The sequence below is a fragment of the Mercenaria mercenaria genome, chromosome 6, assembly GCF_021730395.1.
Source record: "Mercenaria mercenaria strain notata chromosome 6, MADL_Memer_1, whole genome shotgun sequence".
Classification (NCBI taxonomy): domain Eukaryota; kingdom Metazoa; phylum Mollusca; class Bivalvia; order Venerida; family Veneridae; genus Mercenaria; species Mercenaria mercenaria.
This window is the reverse complement of record NC_069366.1, coordinates 4,300,094-4,322,066: the sequence shown is the minus strand read 5'-3', so window position 1 is coordinate 4,322,066 and position 21,973 is coordinate 4,300,094. Positions and strand designations below refer to the sequence as shown.

At 36.0% G+C, this 21,973-nt stretch overlaps 1 protein-coding gene across 1 annotated transcript in view; it reads right to left on the bottom strand.

Annotated features, from left to right (window-relative positions):
• LOC123549763 (alpha-1-macroglobulin-like) overlaps window positions 1-21,973 on the bottom strand; it is a 644,650-nt gene that overhangs the window by 549,404 nt on the left and 73,273 nt on the right. The window contains exons 8-14 of the mRNA XM_053546604.1: window positions 20,206-20,248; window positions 17,265-17,350; window positions 15,130-15,169; window positions 13,169-13,256; window positions 7,914-8,013; window positions 5,822-5,888; window positions 2,042-2,214 (exon numbers count right to left, since the gene is read on the bottom strand). Of these exons, the coding sequence (XP_053402579.1) occupies window positions 2,042-2,214; window positions 5,822-5,888; window positions 7,914-8,013; window positions 13,169-13,256; window positions 15,130-15,169; window positions 17,265-17,350; window positions 20,206-20,248 (597 nt within the window). The remainder of the gene's footprint in view (window positions 1-2,041; window positions 2,215-5,821; window positions 5,889-7,913; window positions 8,014-13,168; window positions 13,257-15,129; window positions 15,170-17,264; window positions 17,351-20,205; window positions 20,249-21,973) is intronic.

Below are 21,973 nucleotides of genomic sequence, written 5' to 3'. Positions count from 1 at the left end.
AAATGTTTTGGGAATTAATTACAAAATTAAGTATTAATCATAAACTGTAACCATAACATTTCATCAAAAATAATTCAGATGCTTAAAACAAAATAAAAATATAATCAATCATATGCTTGAAAGAGATGCAGGCGGATGAAAAATTGAAGTTGTTTTAATTACTGTAGAATCAGTATTTCATAAATTTCAGGGACATGCTTGATTAAAATAGATCAATTATTTGTTACTTTGATGATTTAACTGTGAAATTTTCATCACTTTGATATAAACCCGACCTATCTACGCCATGTCAGAAAAGCACAAGATAATTGCTTTAGAAAGTCATTTTTCACTTTTTAAATGTAACTCATTTTTTACAATGACAAGGTATTAAGATAAGTAGTGTTTCTTGTTTAGATGAATGATCGGACAATTTCTCACATGATTTCGCAGCTTCACATTATAGCACCTATCATAGCAAGATTTAATTCAATAAAACAGCCTCTGTCTGTTTCTTTTAATTAAATGAGCAACTTAGAATAGATAAATCATGGATCTACTGTTGAAAAAGAAATACCTGCATATCCCTTTAATTAAAATATTTGTTTCATTATATTCTTTAAGTAACAAATAATATATAGAGAACCATGTTTTAATCTATCAAAACAATATGAAGAGGTTTATATATCCCTACAGAGCAATTATAAAAATGACATATACTGTAAAATCATTTAATTTCATGGGCATGAAATTTTGTGGTTTTGGTCAAAACAGCACTTTCATGGGGATTTGAATTCGTGGATTTTAACTTTTGAGCATAAAATGAAAGGGAATTTTACTTGTTCGTTCGGATTAAATTTCGTGGATTGACTCAACCACGAAAATTAGTCCCCAACGAATATTAATGATTTCACAGTAACAGATTCCATACTGCTGAGATAAAATTAAAAGATAGTTCTGCTACAGATTATTTCCATTTTAAAAATGTCTTTTATGTAACAAGTAGACAAAATAGGGAAGCACTATTTCATGGCGCATGTATGGCGTTAAATATTTCAAACTAATGTGATGTCAATGCATAACTGTGTGTTTTAATAGTGTTAAAATATAAGAAGTAACACATCCCCCTGAAGTAACTTAGGAGTGTGTACACCTCTGGTGGGTTATTTCTATGCTATAGTGCAATGTGTGTGAATTTCGTGAAACACATTCTGTTATAACATTTCTGTACTGAAGCCTTTTTTATATTAAATAAAACAGGACAGGATGCTTGTAGGGACCTGGTACTTGTAGGGACTTGATGCTTGTAGGGACCTGATGCTTGTAGGGACAGAATGCTTGTAGGGACTTGATGTTTGTAGGGACTTGATGCTTGTAGGGACCTGATGTTTGTAGGGACCTGATGTTTGTAGGGACTTGATGCTTGTAGGGACCTGATGCTTGTAGGGACAGGATGCTTGTAGGGACATGATTTTTTAGGGACTTGATGCTTGTAGGGACAGGATGCTTGTAGGGACTTGATGCTTGTAGGGACCTGATGCTTGTAGGGGCTCGATGCTTATAGGGACCTGATGTTTGTAGGGACTTGATGCTTGTAGGGTCCTGATACTTGTAGGGACCTGATGCTTATAAGGGACCTGATGTTTGTAGGGACTTGATGCTTGTAGGGTCCTGATACTTGTAGGGACAGGATGCTTGTAGGGACCTGATACTTGTAGGGACTTGATTCTTGTAAGGATTTAATGCTTGTAGGGGCTTGATGTTTGCAAGGATTTGATAATCATATAAATTTGATGTTTACAGAGATAAAATACTTCTAGCGACATGATGTTTATAGGGAAATGATGCTTGTACGGAACGGATGCTTGCAGGGTACCTGTTGCTTGTAGGGATCTGATGTTTGCAAGGACCTGCCTGTAGGGACTTGACACTTGTAGGGACCTAACACTGGTAGGGGTCTGACGCTTGTAAGGACTTGATGCTTGTATACTAGTTCACCTGCAAACATTGTCCTTGAAACTGCTAGAGGAAGTAGTGGAAACGCAATGTCTGTTAAACTTACCTCAAATGTGTAGTCGATATTTCCTTGAAACAGAAGTGGCATGGGATTCACCATCCTTGCGGCAAATGCTTTAGGATAAATGTTAAATGTGACTTCTGCAAACTCAACATTTTCTGTAAACTGCTCATTCAGTTCTGCTCTAAGTGTCATTGTAGTGGATGAGGAATACCAGTCTGTAAAATAACTGTCTATGTAACATTCACAAAATCTTAAATACCTATCTATACAAGAGTGATATTAAATACAAAAGGTATGCATTACACTTCCATCATACAGCGATTATCATTGCTTATCTCTGCAAGTTTTTAGTTTGCATGGGAACCATGATGAAAAAATGAGATGTCTTGTGTTGGCCCATTGGCATGTTGGATCAAGCACCTGATTGTACAGACAAGACTTTTTTAAAATTTTGTTGGGTTTAACATCACACCAACACAATCATAGGTCATGTAGCGACATTCCAGCTTTGATGGTCAGGGAAGACCATAGGTGCCCCTCCATTCATTATTTCATCACTAGCAGGCACCTGGGTAGAACCACTGACCTTCCATCTGACCTTCCATAAGCATGCTGGATGGCTTCCTCACATGAGGAATTCAATGCTCCGAGTGAGGTTCAAACCCACATCCACGAGGGGCAAGTGGTTTGAAGTCTTTCACCTTAACCACTCGGCCCCAGACGATGTCCTTTGACTCAGTTATGCTCTGGACAAGTGTTATCAGTAAATTCAATAAAAGAATTTTAAATTCAAAAAGTAAGCAAGGTAGGGTTACAGTTCTTATACACTACAATATTACATAATGTCTCCTATCTTTGTATGCATTTTGAATAAATTCCTTTCTGCAATTAATTTTAAAGAATTATACCCTGCTCAACTGAATTTAATAAAGGCAGGCAATTCATAAAGTAAGCAAGGTAAAGTTACACCTAATGTTCTCTGCACTTTCTCTGAATGTCACTTTCATTGGGAGGTTTCAACAAAACTATTTTTTTAACCTCCCAACAGAACTATTTTCTTAACCTCCTAACAGAACTATTTTTTATCAATAGTTTTGTAATTTGGCTCTGGACAAAACTGTTAAGAGTAAATGGAATAAAGGAAGACAAATAACAAGAGCTGTCCGTAAGACAGCACACTCCACTATTCGGCGATTTGACAGTAAAATGAATATATGTCTCAATAAGAGACCTCTACTTTAAAAGGAAGTTACACCAAGGGGCATAATTCTGTTAAGAACACAAATTAGAGTTATTGGGATAGTTAGAGGAGTTTCAAGTCATTACCTTATATCATACCAAAGTTATTCCAGAAAACGAAGTCAAAAAATTTAAGTATGAATAATTTGGTCAAAAATACAAATCAGAGTTATGGGGATTGTTACCACACATGCAGATGATGATGATAAAGATACCTTTTAAGTTTCAAGTCTTTATCTTATATTGTACTAAAGTTATATCCAGAAAGCAATTTATTTATTTATTTGGGTTTTACGGTGCACCAACACAGTATAGGTTATATGGCGCCAAACAGGACTACAAATTTTGGTTTCACATCTCATTTACATCGAAATAAAAACATGAGGTATGGAATCAAAATTTGCATACCTGCTGGAATCACAGAGTTACAGCAAAACCAAGTGTTAAGACCCTATTAGTTGCCTCTTACGATCATGCAAGGGTAAGGCAGTGGTTCAAATTTTTTCATACACAGATCGTCCCAGAACCACATGGGGCTCCAGAAAGCAAAGATTGCCAAAAAGCTTTAAGTATAAAAGGGGCATAATTCTGTCAAAAATACAATTAGAGTTATGGGGATTGTAACCACACATGCAGATGATGATTACAAAGAAATAAGTTTAATTTCAAGTTATTATCTTTTAAAGTACCAAAGATATGTCTACAAACAAAGCTTTCGAAAAAATTTAACAATAATTCCAAGTATAACAACTTTGTGACCTTGACCTTGGGTATAATGAGCCAAGCCCCTGCATATGCTTTGTTTGTATGCTGGACAATGTTTATGTGAACTTACAGCAAGATATAAGCAATAGCAACAAAGATATGACAGAAAAACAAAGGTTGCCAAAAAACTTTAACCTTAAAAATAACAAAAGTAAAAGTAAAATACCATGGTGACCTTGACCTTAAGTATAATGGGCCCAGCCCCTGCACATACTTTCTTTGTTTGTATGCTGGACAATGTTTAAGTGTAGTTACAATAAGATATAAGCAATAGTAACAAAGATATGACAGAACAAGAGCTGTCTCCATAGGATGACACATGCCCCCTATGGCACTTTGAATGAATAGTTATGGCCGATGTTAGAGTTTAGGACCTTTGACCTACGGACCTGGGTCTTGCGCGCGACACATCGTCTTACTGTGGTACACATTCATGCCAAGTTATTTGAAAATCCATCCATGGATGACAAAGATATGGACCGGACACGAATGCACTATCATGAAAAATGACCTTTAACGTCTAAGTGTGACCTTGACCTTTGAGCTACGGACCTGGGTCATGCGCGCGACACGTCGTCTTACTGTGGTACACATTCATGCCAAGTTATTTGAAAATCCATCCATTGATGACAAAGATATGGACCGGACACGAATGCAGTATCATGAAAAATGACCTTTAACGTCCAAGTGTGACCTTGACCTTTGAGCTACGGACCTGGGTCTTGCGCGTGACATGTCGTCTTACTGTGGTACACATTCATGCCAAGTTATTTGAAAATCCATCCATCGATTACAAAGATATGGACCGGACACGAAAATTGCGGACAGACAGACTGACAGACGGTTCAAAAACTATATGCCTCCCTTCGGGGCCATAAAAACAAAGGCTGCGGAAAAACTTTAACCAAGAAAGCTCACGCCAATGTCAATCCTGACACCGACGCCGGGGCAAGTAGAATAGCCCCCCTATTCTCCGAATAGTGGAGCTAAAAAATACACTTCTCCTTAATGACTTCCACCTTTGTGTGTAGTTTCAGTACTTAAGGCCGAGTTATGGTTCTTGTACACTGCACTTCCTCTCATTTTGTGAAGCTTAGGTCTTGAATTATACTCATAATAAAAGTGTTATGGATGGAGGCTGTAATAGTATCTCCCAATGCCATTTGGCACAGGGGGTGTGAGAATGCCTAACTCTCCTAAAATATCCTGTAACTCCAAGCCACTGGCCCAAATTAGCAACTGATTTCAAAATATTACAAGGATATAAAAGTAATGCAATGCAACTGTATATTACACATTTGAATGCATACTAGAAAGGAACAGAGAGCCTTAAAGAAGTTTAATCAGATTATAGTCAAGAAATGGATTTGTGCATAACTTTACCATGTCATTACAGGTAAGTTATGTTCACTTAGCACTTCATACAGATAATTATGGAAATCATTTTATCCTTGGTATAATTTTGATAAACATACTTTGCCAAAGCAATGATATGACTATAAGAACTATTGTATTTCTCATTTGTCAATGGTTAACATACACATTTATCTAAAATTCATTAGAAAATTATTCTTACCTCCCTCTGCCTAACTTAGCTTTGAAAAATACTTCCATGAGATAAAACAAGGAAGACTATATTACAAAGATAATAAAAGTAAAAAACATAAATTTATGACAGATATCCAACTCTATGTAACAGCTCTTTATGTTCCTTAAATAAACCTCTAAAAGAATAAACAAAAGTGAAACTGTCACAGAATATTGCTTAAATGTGACTGACAAGCTTAATAAATTAATCAAAGTCTCTTCACTACCTACCTGAATACCATGGCATTGGATTTTTCGAAGTATCTACCTTCGCAGTAAACATAGCGGTACCATCAAACTGAAATAGAATGTGATCTAAATATCAACATTCATCAACATCTTCCTTTTATATTACATTTGTATATTATTATCATACCAGATTTATATAGCGCCCTTTTCATGATAAACACGTTCAAAGGCGCTTTACATATATCAAATGCAGCCACACAGGGCGCGAAATTCATCCTCTACTAGTACAGACACAGAGCGATCTGCCCAGAGGGACAGAGTGAGATAAAGCCCCTAGAACAGATAGAGAAATCATTTTAGATACAGGCCTGTCCGGCTAACTTAGCCTAGCTCTTTGCGAATATACAGTCTGGTTCTTTAACGTGCCCGATGTATAGCACAGATACACGCGAAGCCTTTTTCCTGGGAAGAACCAGTACAGGCCTCTTAGTTAGGTGGGAGACACACAAGAGCATCTCAGAAATCTCCAGTGCCTGGATCGGGATTCAAACACCGGACCTCTGGATTGGCAGTCAAGCATGTTACCACTTGACCACCGGCCCACCTATTATAAAAGAAACTTTCCTTTAACCCTTAACCTGCTTATTTTCTAAAATGGACTGGTCCATCATTCAATTTTGGCAATTATACCACTTCTTATTGGAAGGGCTGCTGAATGAAAATTTACTGATTGAATAGGGAACAGTGTAGACCATGATCAGCCTGCACAGATCGCAAAGGCAGTATCATTTGCCACTAGCAGGCTGAAGGTTAACATATAATATTATGAAGTACAGTCGAAACTCGGTACATCAAACTCGCTTACCTCGAAATTCTGCTTATGTCAAAGAAATTTTCAAGTCCCGTCAAATTTCCTTCTTTATCTATGTAATTCAACTTCGGTTACGTCAAAATTTGACTTACCGAGACTCCGGATGTGTCGAAAGGGATTTTCAGTCCCGTCAATAAAATTCAAGTGCATTTTGAACTCGGTTAGTCGAAGTGGGAAACACATGCGATAAAATTTCACACATGTCATTGCGAATGTGATTGGTTTTTAATACATGGCCATGTTTATTGCCTAACCAGAAAGCCGTGGTGCCGACATATCAAAGGTGCGGCGATTATCAAAGTGAGATGATGTCATACTTGTTTGCACGTACCATAACAATAATTGTTTGATGTAAACGATAGATTTTTTAAATCTAATTTAAAGTAATATGAATTAACTAGTTTGAAAACAGTTGGGGTCTTTAATAAGGATTTATTAGAGGTATCGCGATGAGACTGTATAAAATTAGCTTCTTGTGGGAAAACATCATTCGTTCAAAATGTCAGATCGAAATGCTGTCAATCCTCCGGGAGAGAAACGCGGTACAAAAAGGAAGCTTGACTCAAAACCATTTGATATTAGAATCATTTTTATTCTTCGAAAAACTGAAAACTTTGATAAACACAAACTGTACGGAATTGTGTACGCGTAAAGTGCCGACAGCGTATACCCGACATGGAAAAACAGTTATTTCTTTTTATTAAATCTTTTCGTAATGTGTACTTATTTCGTCCATATGCGTCCCTCCTCATATCTCGAATTTCGGTTATCTCGAAATAAAAAGCCCGGTCCGTTAAAATTGGAGATACCGAGTTTCGACTGTATTACATTTGAATGGAAGTTTACATATAATAGATTAGATAGAAATCATACTTATTCTATTTTGGTATACATACACAGTTACATCTTGTTGAAATGTTGATGGTGTACTAGATTATGTACATTTGTATGTGTGAGTGAAGTTTATGTATGTAAACGAAGAAATGGGGTTACCCAATTAGGGCCTAAAAATACCCTAATAACTGAACTACAGTCAAACTTTGTTCGTTCCAAATAGGGTAATTCAAACAGCACCCTTTGCTCCAACTCATCATCAGGCCATAGTCAAATCTCTATATAATATGAACTGTTTGATTGCTTGAACAACTTATAACATGAACAAATTTTGCCGGTCCCTTTTAATTCGAGACAATGAAGTTTGACTGTATTATTTTCAGACTGATCACCCTGGAAAATTAGGCCCAATCTGTGACTCATACTTACTTCAGGTTCAGTCCAGACAACTGAATCGTCATCAAATGCACCATTTCTACTAGCCATTTTCAAAGTTGCAGTTCCTTGTACATTTTTTCCATATGAGTATCTTGAAATACAAAAAAATATATGCCATTCAGAATATTGGAGAGAAGCCCTACTGAAAAACTTAAATGCATTCCTTTTCAATTATTGTGAAAAGCATAGCATATTTTGAAAAGTGGACTATTTTTCAGCAAGGGTTAATACTATCCTATGGAGAAAGAGAGAGAGAGTGAGAGAGAGAGATTGAGATATTTTAAAAGCGGATGTACTTTTATTTTTTGTTAATGATGACTGACAAAGTAGTCAAGTAACTGTCTGAAAAATTTAGAATTAAACTTTTAAATCAATGGTGTGAAAAATCTACAATTAAACACTTAAAGCTTCAGAAGTCTAAATAATATTTAATTAAACCTTTAAGTATCTGAGATTGAAAAATATTCTTTAAAATGTTGAAAATTAAGCAAATATAATATATTAAACAAGAGGGCCATGATGGCCCTGTATCGCTCACCTGAGTACCATTGCTCAAAACGATATGATCAAGTTTTGACATAGTGCACATAGACATACACATTAAATATCATCAGGATAAACATTTTCTTGTAACAGTCCCTTTCGACCTAGTCGGGGCTAATTTCCACACCAAGTTTGAGGGTCCAAGACTCAAATGCTGCATTTTTGTACTAACATGACTATTCCTTACCCTGGAAGACTTAACATTTAAAACCAATCTCATTAGATGCTGCTGAGATGTATTCATTTTCATAAAATAAAGGGAGGTAATTTGTCATAAATTCAGCCAAAAGTTATCTACCCTGATTGTCCAAGTCCATCTGATGGCACGAATGACATTTCAAATCAGTATCTTCATTGGTTACTGAGATACACCCATTTTAATTTGAAACAAAGGGAGGTAATTTGACATAAAATCAGTCCATAGCTATCTACCCTGATTGCCTCAGTCCAACTTAAAGACTATAATGAAAATTCAAATGAGTTTTATAAATATTTACCGAGATAAATTCATTTTTATTAAAATCAGGGGAGGTAATCATGCATTGGTATATGCATGTAGAAGATACAGAGTACAAGCCTATACAACAATATATTAGTAAAGTATTCATATCGATAAATGTTCAATCAAGAGTTTTCTAATATGACTATTTCTTACCATGGAAGACATAAATAATTTTTCAAACCAATCTCATTAGAAGCTGCTAAGGTGTATTCATTTAGATAAAAAATAAAGGGAGGTAATTTGTCATAAATTCAGTCAATATGTATCTTCACTGATTGTTTAAGTTCATCTGTTGACATAAATGAAATTTCAGATCAGTATCTTCATTAGTTACGGAGATAAACCCATTTTAATTTGAAACAAGCAAATTCGATGAATTGGAATCCCCCGCTGAAAGGGTCAGAGTTAATGAATGGCAAAAAAATATATCCAGCAAAAAGTTAAGAATGTTACCAAGAAGCAAACAATTTCATTAGTCAAAATCAAATTAAAAGAAAATGAATGGTTTGTTTGGGTGGGGCTGGGGGGGGGGTGAGGATACAACAGTTTACATGTTGATTATAAATATTGATAGAAAATGAAAAATGAAAAAAAAAAAAAAAAAAAAAAAAAAAAATGGGGGGTGGGGGGGGGGGGGACCAAGGTAAGGTGGTGACCAGGTGTAGGTACACAACATCACATGTTTATAATAAATGTTCATGGAAAGGAATGAAAGAAGTTTAATGAAATTCTTCCAATTGGTTGGTTTGTTATGTACAGATCTGTGGATTTTTAAACAATTAAAGGGCAATAACTATATGGAAAATTGACCAATCGAAAAAAAACTTGAAGGGCATCGTCGCAGTATCTTGGTTCATGTCTGTTTCAAGTTTGATGAAATTCTACCTGCTAGTTACTGAGAAATGGCTGCAGACGGACATTTTTCATTAAATCAAGGGCAATAACTCTGACGGAAATTGACCTATCAAAAAAAAAACTTGACGGGCATCAGCACAGTATCTTGGTTCATGTCTATTTCAAATTTGATGAAATTCTACCTGTTAGTTACTGAGAAATGGCTGCAGACGGACATTTTTTATTAAATCAAGGGCAATAACTCTGAGGGAAATTGACCAATAAAAAAAAAAACTTGACGGGCATCAGCACAGTATCTTGGTTCATGTCTATTTCAAATTTGATGAAATTCTACCTGTTAGTTACTGAGAAATGGCTGCAGACGGACATTTTTTATTAAATCAAGGGCAATAACTCTGAGGGAAATTGACCAATCAAAAAAAAAACTTGACGGGCATCATCGCAGTATGTTGGTTCATGTTTATTTCAAGTTTCATGAAATTCTACCAAGTAGTTACTGAGAAATGGCTGCGGACGGACGGACGGACGGACGGACGGACGGACTGACGGACGGACAACGCCATTTCAATACCCCCCTCCCGATTTCATCGGCGGGGGATAATAAAGGGAGGTAATTTGATATAAAATCAGTCCATAGTTATCAACCATGATTGTCTCAGTCCAACTAATGACAATAATGATATTTCAAATAAGTCCTATAAGTACTTACTGATATAAATCCATTTTGATTACAATCAGGGGAGGTAATCAGATATAAAATAACTCTGGAACCTATGATTGGATCTGACAGATTCGTCATGGAATCCAAGATTTATTGTTGCTGAAGATATTTTGGAAGTTTGTATCAAATCAAACCATAAATGAAGTCTCTTTATGGCTACAAAAGCCAAAATAGCAAATTTTGGACATTTAAGGGGCCATAACTCTGGAACCCATGATGGAATCTGGCCAGTTCAAGAAAGGAACCAAGATCTTGTGGTGATACAAGTTGTGTGCAAGCTTGATTAAATTCAAATCATAAATGAAGCTGCTATTGTGCAGACAAGGTCAAAATAGCTAATTTTGGCCCTTTCAGGGGCCATCACTCTGGAACCCATTATGGGATCTGGCCGGTTCAAGAAAGGAATCGAGATCTTATGGTGACACAAGTTTTGTGCAAGTGTGATTAAATTCAAATCATAAATGAAGCTGCTATCGTGCAGACAAGGTCAAAATAGCTAATTCCGGCCCTTTCAGGGGCCATCACTCTGGAACCCATAATGGAATCTGGCCAGTTCAAGAAAGGAACCAAGATGTTATGGTGATACAAGTTGTGTGCAAGCTTGGCTAAAATCAAATCATAAATGAAGCTGCTATTGTGCAGACAAGGTCAAAATAGCTAATTCTGGCCCTTTCAGGGGCCATAACTCTGGAACCCATAATGGAAACTGGCCAGTTCAAGAAAGGAACCAAGATCTTTTGTTGATACAAGTTGTGTGCAAGTTTGGTGAAAATCAAATCATAAATGAAGCTGCTATTGTGCAGAAAAGGTCAAAATAGCTAATTTTGGCCCTTTCAGGGGCCATAACTCTGGAACCCCTAACGGGATCTGGCCAGTTCAAGAAAGGAACCGAGATCTTATGGTGATACAAGCTGTGTGCAAATTTGGTAAAAACAAGAGCACCGCCTTGCGGGTGCTGACGCTCATCTGATTTTTTTTGTATAATAGAAATATTGTCCTACCCATGATTTTCTAAGTCTAAAAAGGGCCATCATTCTTGCAAAAAGCAGGATAGAGTTATGTTTCTTGATGTACAGTGTCCACTTATGATGGTGAAAAACTGTTGCAAGTTTTAAAGCAATAGCTTTGATAGTTTATGAGAAAAGTATACTTAAACATAATACTCAACCAAGAAAATGATTTTCTAAGTCCAAAAGGGGCAATAATTATTGCAAAAAGCAGGATGGAGTTATGTTGCTTGCTGTACAGGGTCAGCTTATGATGGTGAACAAGTGTTGCAAGTTTCAAAGCAATAGCTTTGATAGTTTAAGAGAAAAAGTTCACCTAAACATAAAACTTAACCAAGAAATCTGATATTTTCTAAGTTCAAAAGGGGCCATAAATCTTGCAAAAAGCAGGATGGAGTTATGTTTCTTGATGTACAGGGTCAGCTTATGATGGTGAACAAGTGTTGCAAGTTTTAAAGCAAAAGCTTTGATAGTTTAGGATAAAAGCTGACCTAAACATAAAACTTAACCAAGAAAACTGATTTTCTAAGTCCAAAAGGGGCAATAATTCTTGCAAAAAGCAAGATGGAGTTATGTTTCTTGATGTACATGGTCTGCTTATGATGGTAAACAAGTATTCCAAGTTTCAAAGCAATAGCTTTGATAGTTTAGGAGAAAAGTTGACCTAAACATAAAACTTAACCAAGAAATCTGATATTTTCTAAGTACAAAAGGGGCCATAAATCTTGCAAAAAGCAAGATGGAGTTATGTTTCTTGCTATACAGGGTCAGATTATGATGGTGAACAAGTATTCCAAGTTTCAAAGCAATAGCTTTGATAGTTTAGGAGAAAAGCTGACCTAAACATAAAACTTAACCAGGCAACGCCGATGCCGACAACCGCTCAAGTGATGACAATAACTCATCATTTTTTTTCAAAAAATCAGATGAGCTAATAAAATCATAAATGAAACCACTATTGTGCAGACAAGAAATTGTTGACGGACAGACGACACACAAGACGACAGACGAAGGGTGATCACAAAAGCTCACCTTGTCACTATGTGACAGGTGAGCTAAAAAATACATTAAAGGACATTATTCCCCAAAGATAACATAACATTTACAAACATGATTAGAAACAGATTTCACTATGATGTAGGATATTTAACATTTTTTTAACCTTTGTTTTTTTGTTTTGGATTTAAGGATGTTTTTCAACAGTATGTCAGTAACTGCAGCAGGCAGTTGACCTAACCAGTGTTCCTGGATTCTATACCAGTACTAACCTGTTCTCTGCAAGTAACTTCCCCACATGAATAAGGGGTGGAGGACATATGATTTCAGACACAATGTTTTTATCAAATCATCACGGAGAACATACGCCTCACCCTGAGAGTGCATTCAAGCCCCCATAATCCATAGATCGATGCTCTCCCTACTGAGCTAAGTGGGAGTTTTTTTTTAAACTTTTAAAAAACTAAATATTTCTTCTTTTCATACAAGTAACAAAATATAATTACATCAGTGGTATGACGAAACATTCAACGTATCTTTTGCCTTGTGTGTTCAAAATTTTTTTCTAATTCCATTCGAGGCCCGCTACCTCATATCTAAAGAACCAAATAGATCAACTTACATTCCTTTCATTCTTCCAGATATCTCCTTATCTCCTTCAAGGATAAAAGGCGTATCCAATTCTACAATCACTTCATACCTTGGCAGAACTGAAAATAAACATAAAATTCAATAAGAACAAGAGCGCCGCCAAGCGGGGCAATATATGCCCGATGGCTTACATCATAGGATGGGAGCAAAATTTTAGGAACTTGGCTGTTGTAGCCCCAAAGGACTGGAACAACAAAAGGAAAACTTCAAAAAACAAATCTAAGTCCACAAAAAAATATTCAAAGTCTACAAAAAAATCCTTATCAGGTACAGGTATGCAAAAATACACCTTAAAATTGGAGGTACCATCCATGTTGTACCACAGAAAAGTGGTCTCGGTTTTTCCCTACGGCCAATAATAAAAAAGTTTCAAAATAAGCTATTTATAGTAACATAAAAGGGAAGTAATTCAAAAAAAAATTATTGTAAGTACAAAAAAGAGATCTGCCAAATAAAAACGAGCACTGCAATGCAGAGCAATATACACAAAGCAATGTCATATATGACCTTTGACCCTTAAGTGTGACCTTGACCTTGAAGCGAGTCATCCGGAACATGCGCTCTGCACATCGTTACAATGCCAAGTTTCTTTGAAATCCTTCCAACAGTTCAAGAGTTACAGAGCTGACATGAAACAAACTGATATGACTTTTGACCCCTAAGTGTGACCTTGACTTTAAGCAAGTCATCCGGAACATGCGCTCTGCACGTCGTCTTGGTGTGGTGAACATTTGTGTCAAGTTTCTTTGAAATCCTTCAAGGGGTTCAAGAGTTACAGAGCGGACACGAAACAAACTGATATGACCTTTGACTCCTGTGACCTTGACCTTGAAGCGAGACATCCAAAACATGCGCTCTGCACATCATCTCGGTGTGGTGAACATTTGTGTAAAGTTTCTTTGAAATCCTTCAAGAGGTTCAAGAGTTACAAAGCGGACACGAAATTGCTAACGGACAGACGGACGGACGTTCTAACGAAACGGTATTTATGTGACACCCCCATTGTTCTCTCTATTGTTCTAACAGTCACATAAAAAGGGAAAGGTCACATAAACAGAACGGAATGAATGACATCAAAGAGAAAGTACCGTTATGCAGTCACTTAACCATCATTTCGCGGGCACGGACGGACAGACAGACGGACAGACGGACACCAGCGTCATAACATAATACGTCCCTTCGGGCATATAACAAGTACTTACAAGTCATCTACTGTGATGAAATTGCAAGTATCAGGAATGGAGACATTTCAATATAATTTTGTCGTTTTCATTACTGTAAATCTACAAATGGTTTCCGTTATTCAAGATAGTGACTTTCGAGGTTTGTTTGCTTCCACGTAGTTATATGGTCGCGAAACTGTCAGCTACTGTGAGAATGCAAAAGTTTGAAGTTTTCATTGATAGTTATAACAATTAATATCAAAGTTGGTCTACATGGATTCTTGAGACTATAATTGCATTTTTAATACTCTTTCATTTTAGAATACAGTGATTTCTTTTTGCCGGCGGTATATTGTGGAATATAAATTTTGCTCACATTCGAAAAGCATGGAAGACCAAGAAAGTATTTCACCTGCTACATTTTGTCACATGCTTAAACCTTACCATGCTAAATTTCAATAATGGCCTGGTCCATCTTCCATTTTGGGCAGTACCACTTATCATTTGAAGGGGTGTTTACTGAAAATTTACTGACTGAATAGTGAACAGTGCAGACCATGATCAGACTGCATGGATGTGCAGGCTGATCTTGGTCTGCACTGGTTGCAAAGGCAGAATCAATCGTGTCCAGCATGGTAAGGGTTAAGGGACCCCAACTTTAAAAATACATTGACCAGAATTATCAGACATAATTATTTCATAACCTTCTTAGTTAAGGACACAGCTGGAACTGTTTCGTATGTTATTTGTAATAAGAAAAAAACCTTACCATATTCTTTCACTTCGAATTGTCTCTCTGTATATCCATCCTGTAATACACAATGAAAAATTTTACATGTACATATGTTTGGAAACAAAGCTCATACCTTTGCCATAAAGTTAAGTATTCTTACAAATATGAATAAACTGTTCATTCTGCTACCAAACCAACAAGTAGATATAAATGGCTGACTGGCAAGGAATGTATGAGCATATCAAGTAAAACCTTTTCAATACATTTATCTTTAATAATTCTCAACTTCAGCTTTTGTTTTGAAATTATTTCCTGGAGTTACACAAACTCACTTTAGCACATATGATGACTATTCCATTTCAGGGATGGAGGAAGGTGCCCCCCTCCTAACACTGTTTAATACATTCATCTTTAATTCTCAACTTCAGCTTTTGTTTTGAAATTATTTCCTGGAGTCACACAAACTCACTTTAGCACATATGATGACTATTCCATTTCAGGGATGGAGGAAGGTGCCCCCCTCCTAACACTGTTTAAGCCATGGGTCTTGGATGCCACAACTGACCATAGGCCACCTAGATGACTTCTTCACGATAAGAATTCTGCACCCCAAGCAAGATTTTCAAAGCCACAGTTGTGAGGGGCGAGTGAGAGGGATGAGTGAGGGGCGAGTGATACCAAGTCAGCAATCTTAACCACTAGGCCAAGGAGGTCCCTTCCTTATAACTAAACAGATCCGGTGGAAGTATATGATTAACTTTCACCAGTGACATAGCAAAGCTGTGAGACCCAGGGGACTCAGTGTTTCCTTGAGAACTTCTATAATTTCTATAACCGAGTTATTTTATTACCATTTATAACAAATATAAATTTTGTTAAGACAACAATAACAACTAGCATGCAAAACTTCAACCAAATTCTCTAAGTCAAAAGGACAATAATTTGGGTTTAATTCAACCAAGAGTTATCTAACGTGGTAATTTCTATTATTGGGAAGAACTGTGTGAAGTTTCAATCCAATACATGAACTTGTTACTGAGACAGTGCTTGACAGTTGCAAGTATAACTTTTACCAAATTTGCTCATTCGAAAAAGGGCCAAAATCTTAACAAAATTCAACCAGGAGATATGTAACTTGATTATTTCAGTTGGTATGATGACTGTAGACTTACACAGTCTGTTGAGATTAAACATTTCCCATTTATCTATTCATTTTTTTTAAAAATATATATCAAATTTTCTGTAGCTCCCTTTTACTGCTAGAGATATTGTAAATTTTATGAGAAAGTGGTATCAGAGAGGATTTTATGGCCAAGTGCTTTACATGTAATGACTCTAACGACTGATGCCAGTCTATGATGACTGGAATGCACTGTATGAAGTTTCAGTGCAACATACAGAATTGTTATTGTCATACAGCTTGATAGATGCAGATAAAACATTAACCATACTTTTGAAGTCAAAAAAAGGGCCATAACTGATAATGTGCATGAAATTCAATCAAGAGTTATCTCACTTGGTTAATACAGTAGGTCTGATGACTGGCAAGTGTCATGTGAAGGTTTAATGCAATACATATAGTTGTTACTAAGATAAATCTTAGTTGTCTGTAAAACTTCAACCAAAGTTTAAAAAGTTTCAATCCAATACAAGAAATGATCACTAAGACATTAACTTTCATGCAAAACTTTAACCAATATGTGATGCTGACAACCATGCTGGTACCCGTATGAGTAGAATGGCTTTCTATATTTCTCTAATAGTAAAGCTAAAATGCAAAAGATATTTATTTTTGCTCATAAACAGAATGGAGTATGTGTGTTTAGTTAGAGCATATACGAGGGTTGTCCCAGAAAATCACGAACTTTTTTAATTATTTTGAAAATAATAAAAAAAGTTCGCAATTTTCTGGGACAACCCTCGTATACTGGGGGTATGTCTGTCTTAAACTGCACTATTTTTCAAAATAGCCCATCATGGTGCAACTTCAATTTTTTAAAAGTCATATACTGGGTCAAAGGTTATAAAGCTGTGTTTGGAGACCAGTCTCAGAATGGAACTCTGTCATTGGTCAGTTAAAATTTGAAATCAGAATCAGCCAATCAGCTGTTCGAGTTTTTAGACTGGTATACAAACACAGTTTTATAACAGAAATGTTAGAAAGAACTTACATCATTGTACAAGCTCACTTTATACATGCCAGTGATTGGATCATCTGATAATGTGAAACTTACATCTACCAATGGCGGTCCATCTGCTGCAAACACATACAAGAGGGCCATGATGGCTCTAGGTCGCTCACCTTAGATACACTGCTTGCTTCAACAGTTTTGGAAGATAATTATGCAAGGAAAATGTCTGTGAAATTATTATGAAACAGTACGCATGTACAATCTTTGTAAAGGGCCAGCAGTTTCTGACAAGAACATTTTTAAATTTGCAATATACACATATAGGGAAGACCTGACCACACCCCCTGGCAACCATGTTTTTTGACGAATTGGAATAATTTGGAAAATCTTGGTAGAGGGTCACACAATGACCATTTATGTGAAACTATTTTTTTAAGTTGGGCCAGCAGTTTCCTACAAGAAGATTTTTAAAGTTTTCACCATATACATATAGGGAAAAGTGACCACGGCCCCTATCAGCCTATTCATTCCTGTGTTTTCCCTCCCCCTCCCCTCCTTCCTACCCTACCCTCCCCTCCCCTCCCCCTTCCTTCCTTCCTTCCTTCATTCATTCATTCAATCAAATCAAAGAACACTGTTTGTTTGGGTTTTAGCGCCATTTTTTAACAGCATTTCAGTTATATAATGGCGGGCAGTTAACTTAACCGGTTTTCCTGGTTTCTGTACCAGTTCAAACCTGTTCTTTGCAAGTAAATGTTACCTTCTCTACATGAACTAGATGTGGAAGATGAATGATTTCAGACAAAATGTCTTTTAACAGATTGTTATGTAGAACATGTGCCTAAATAAGCATTATGTTGAATTTTCCATAGTTCATAACTGCATTCAAATAGTGTTCCAAACATGTAAGACCAATTTTAAGAATACATGTATTATTTGATTTCTGCTCCATTTCACAACCTGTAATAAGATCTAGTAAAAACAATTGCAGCAAGCTTGTAACAACAGAACACACGACTCTGCGGTCCATAAATCTGTGCTCTCCCTACTGAGTTAAGCAGTCGGGCTTAAAAACACTGCTTAACTCATTCTGCCCGCGCGACGCATTAATGCGTCGACCAATTTTTATCTGAATACCGCGTGCCGCTTCTAGGCGGTGTTGTTATCTACATCTGGAAACCGCACGCCGCGTACATGCGTATTTACAGTAATAGCTCTGAATTCCGCATGACGCATTCAGTCGTCACATTTCATCGGTCTTAAATAAAATCTTTTAGTTCTTTCTAACAAGTTGGACCAATTAATTTTTTTGTTGTTTAACATTTTTAAAACATAGATAAAACCGGATGTTGTGAAAAAATAAACGCTTTGGTTGAAGAAAGCTGTAAAAGCGAGCGTCGTTCGAGTTATAATTTGTGATTTCTCGAAGCCTGAAAATTACGGATGATTCTTTATATGATCGAAACATAAAAAATATGAATAAATAAATAAATAGATACCAACAAATATTCATTGAGAAATGACAGTTGAAATAATGCAACCCAAAAGTATATAATTTTTTGCTCGTCGCTATGCGGCAAATAATGCCATCTGCGGGATCCAACAATTTTACGGCTAAATGAGTTTATTCTCTATTATAATTCTTACGTTTTATTACTATAAAATTATCATTAAACATTGTGCAAGAATTTCATTTAAATCTGTCAAAACTTAACAGAGATGAATATAAAAACATAGCTATGGAGCTAGAAAAGGCGTTGAGTATACTCTTTATAAATACGGTTCGGTTCTAAACATTTGAGTGCGGAAAAAGGTTGAATTATAAATAATCGGGTATTGTTATAAAAAATACACTTCAGTTAAGACAGACGTACATAATTACCGCACAAAAATAACGTGTAAGTATCATACGGAAATGCAAAACAAAAAGCACACAACACTGCCTGAACAAAACTGGTAGAATTGTGGATTATATCATTGAAAAGAAAAGAACTAAAATATTTTCTTTTACATGTAAGATTAAACTATGCTCAACTCATTCACACCAGATCTTTAATTTTTACCTATACGATATAACAATGCTCATGTGTGTATGAAAAAGTAAAAACATCTTGGTTGGTATCTATCTATTTATTTATTTACTTATTTATTCATCTATTTATTTTGTTGTTAAACTTCGAGACTGTCTCTTGATCTAAAGAATAAAGTGTTAATAATAACTCAATTATTTCGACAGCTTGTTATACTTGTGATACTTTAGAAACTCCACAAAATTGTTTCAAAATTCAAATTTTCATAAAGTTCATGTACATGTTTTCTGAAAATTAGCCCAAAAATAATCTCATTTTCAGCACAATAGTTTCTGTCTAAATATCTAAAATATTCATTTTATTACATCTTCATATTAAACACTTACGCTATTTTTTTATGAGAAATAACTTTATTTTGATGCGTTTTGATTGCCTGGATGCATATAAATGAGTAAAATCAGTGTTACAAAATGACAATAATATGTACTTAAAATCATTTTTAAGAATTGTTCGTATTTGTTGTTTAAATATGTGCATGATAAAATTTAGCATTTTATAAATGTTGTTTAGCCAAAACAAAATCTGATGAGAGAATACGGTCATTTGCTTTGCGTCTTTAATTCAACAGTCTGTTGAAATGCATGTACTACAAAGCTGCATGAAATTAACTTTGCTGCGTAGCTACTTCAATTTTCTTACAAAGAGTGCAAATTCCATACCTATTAGCACATATTTGATGTCATATGTCACTAATTAACAATAATATCCCAAGCAAAAAACTACAAAATCAATGTTATCTCTCAAAACATCTCTCGGTGTTCAGGGTAGATTGGCTTATCAGCCTCCTAGGTGGCTGAAAGATAAATATCAGCAGAGTAGAAGTGGAGAAAACGCTTTAGGGCAGAATGAGTTAATGCAATGGTGATGTTATCAATGTAAAAAAAGCATACCATCTTTAGACATCTCTTTCATGATGATGTTTCCCTGACCATCCTGCAATTATATAAAAAAAAATAGAACATTCAAAGGTTCTGACAGCTAGATCATACGACTGCAAAAAAAAGAGAACATTTTTAGATATCAGAAAATTATTGCTGTATTTCTTAAGAAGGCTTTAAAACTTAGGTACTTACAGTTTATATGTTACAGAAACACATAAGAATACTGTTTTTACAAGTTTTTCCATTCAAAATTCAAAAGTGTTTGCAACGGGGTACTGCAGGTTAACTGCCTTGATTATAAAAGTTTAAACCTTTAATGAACTTTTAGTATCTATTCCTCCGTGGTGTATTTGTAAAGAATACTGGAATGTTCTTACTGCTGTAGGGGCCCAGGTTCGATTCCCGACATGGGCATGATATTTTTTTTTTGATTTGGCATCTTTAAGATAGTTTAGAAACAAAAACTAATGTTCTAATGTTCATAATATCACCAAACTTCATTTTCAAAGAGAAAAGAAAAGTCATTTTTAGCAAAAATCTTGAGGACAGTGTCTTTAAACATTAAGTAAAAAACCTTCAAATAAAAGACAGAGAAAAATCTTATAATTTCTATATGAAAGTTGTTTTCTTTTTGCTTAAATCTTTCATGCATTTATACACTTTCAGAACACATTCAAGAAGTCCTTCCATACAAGTGAGATATAACTGTGGTGTTTTACTAGTGACAATTCTGAACACATTGATATACAGTCAAACCTGTCTGTAAAGACCACCCTTGGGAGAGCCAAAATGTGGTCTTTATTGGGAGGTGGTCTTTATTCACAGGTTAAAACACACTGTAACTGTTAAAATGGGAAACAGCTCATGTGGTCTTTAGAGCCAAGTGGTCTCTGTTCAGAGGTGGTCTTTAACACAGGTTTGACGGTATGTCCAATGTGGTGTTTGGACCATCACCTAACAAGGTGTTACAGTATTATTATTATTATCATTATTATTATACCACATTTATATAGCACTCTTTTCATACAAAATATGTGCATTCAAAAGTGCTTTACAAAGACATTAAAGAATACATACATACAAATATATATACATAAGAGACTATGCCTTTGAGAGAGATTTCAATTCGAGATAGGGCTTCATGTTGATAGGAAACATTTTTTGGCTTAAACAGTAAGTATAGTTGTGAGTCATCAGCATAAAAGCGATGATTCAGTCCATGACTTCTGCAGATTGAACCGAAGGGTTTTGTGTACACGGTTCACCATCATGCTCTATACACAGTTGACCATCATGCTCTATACACAGTTCACCAGCATGCTCTATACACAGTTCACCAGCATGCTCTATACACAGTTCACCAGCATGCTCTATACACAGTTCACCAGCATGATCTATACACAGTTCACCAGCATGCTCTATACACAGTTCACCAGCATGCTCTATACACAGTTCACCAGCATGCTCTATACACAGTTCACCAGCATGCTCTATACACAGTTCACCAGCATGCTCTATACACAGTTCACCAGCATGCTCTATACACAGTTGACCATCATGCTCTATACACAGTTGACCAGCATGCTCTATACACAGTTCACCAGCATGCTCTATACACAGTTGACCAGCATGCTCTATACACAGTTCACCATCATGCTCTATACACAGCTGACCAGCATGCTCTATACACAGTTGACCATCATGCTCTATACACAGTTCACCAGCATGCTCTATACACAGTTGACCATCATGCTCTATACACAGTTCACCATCATGC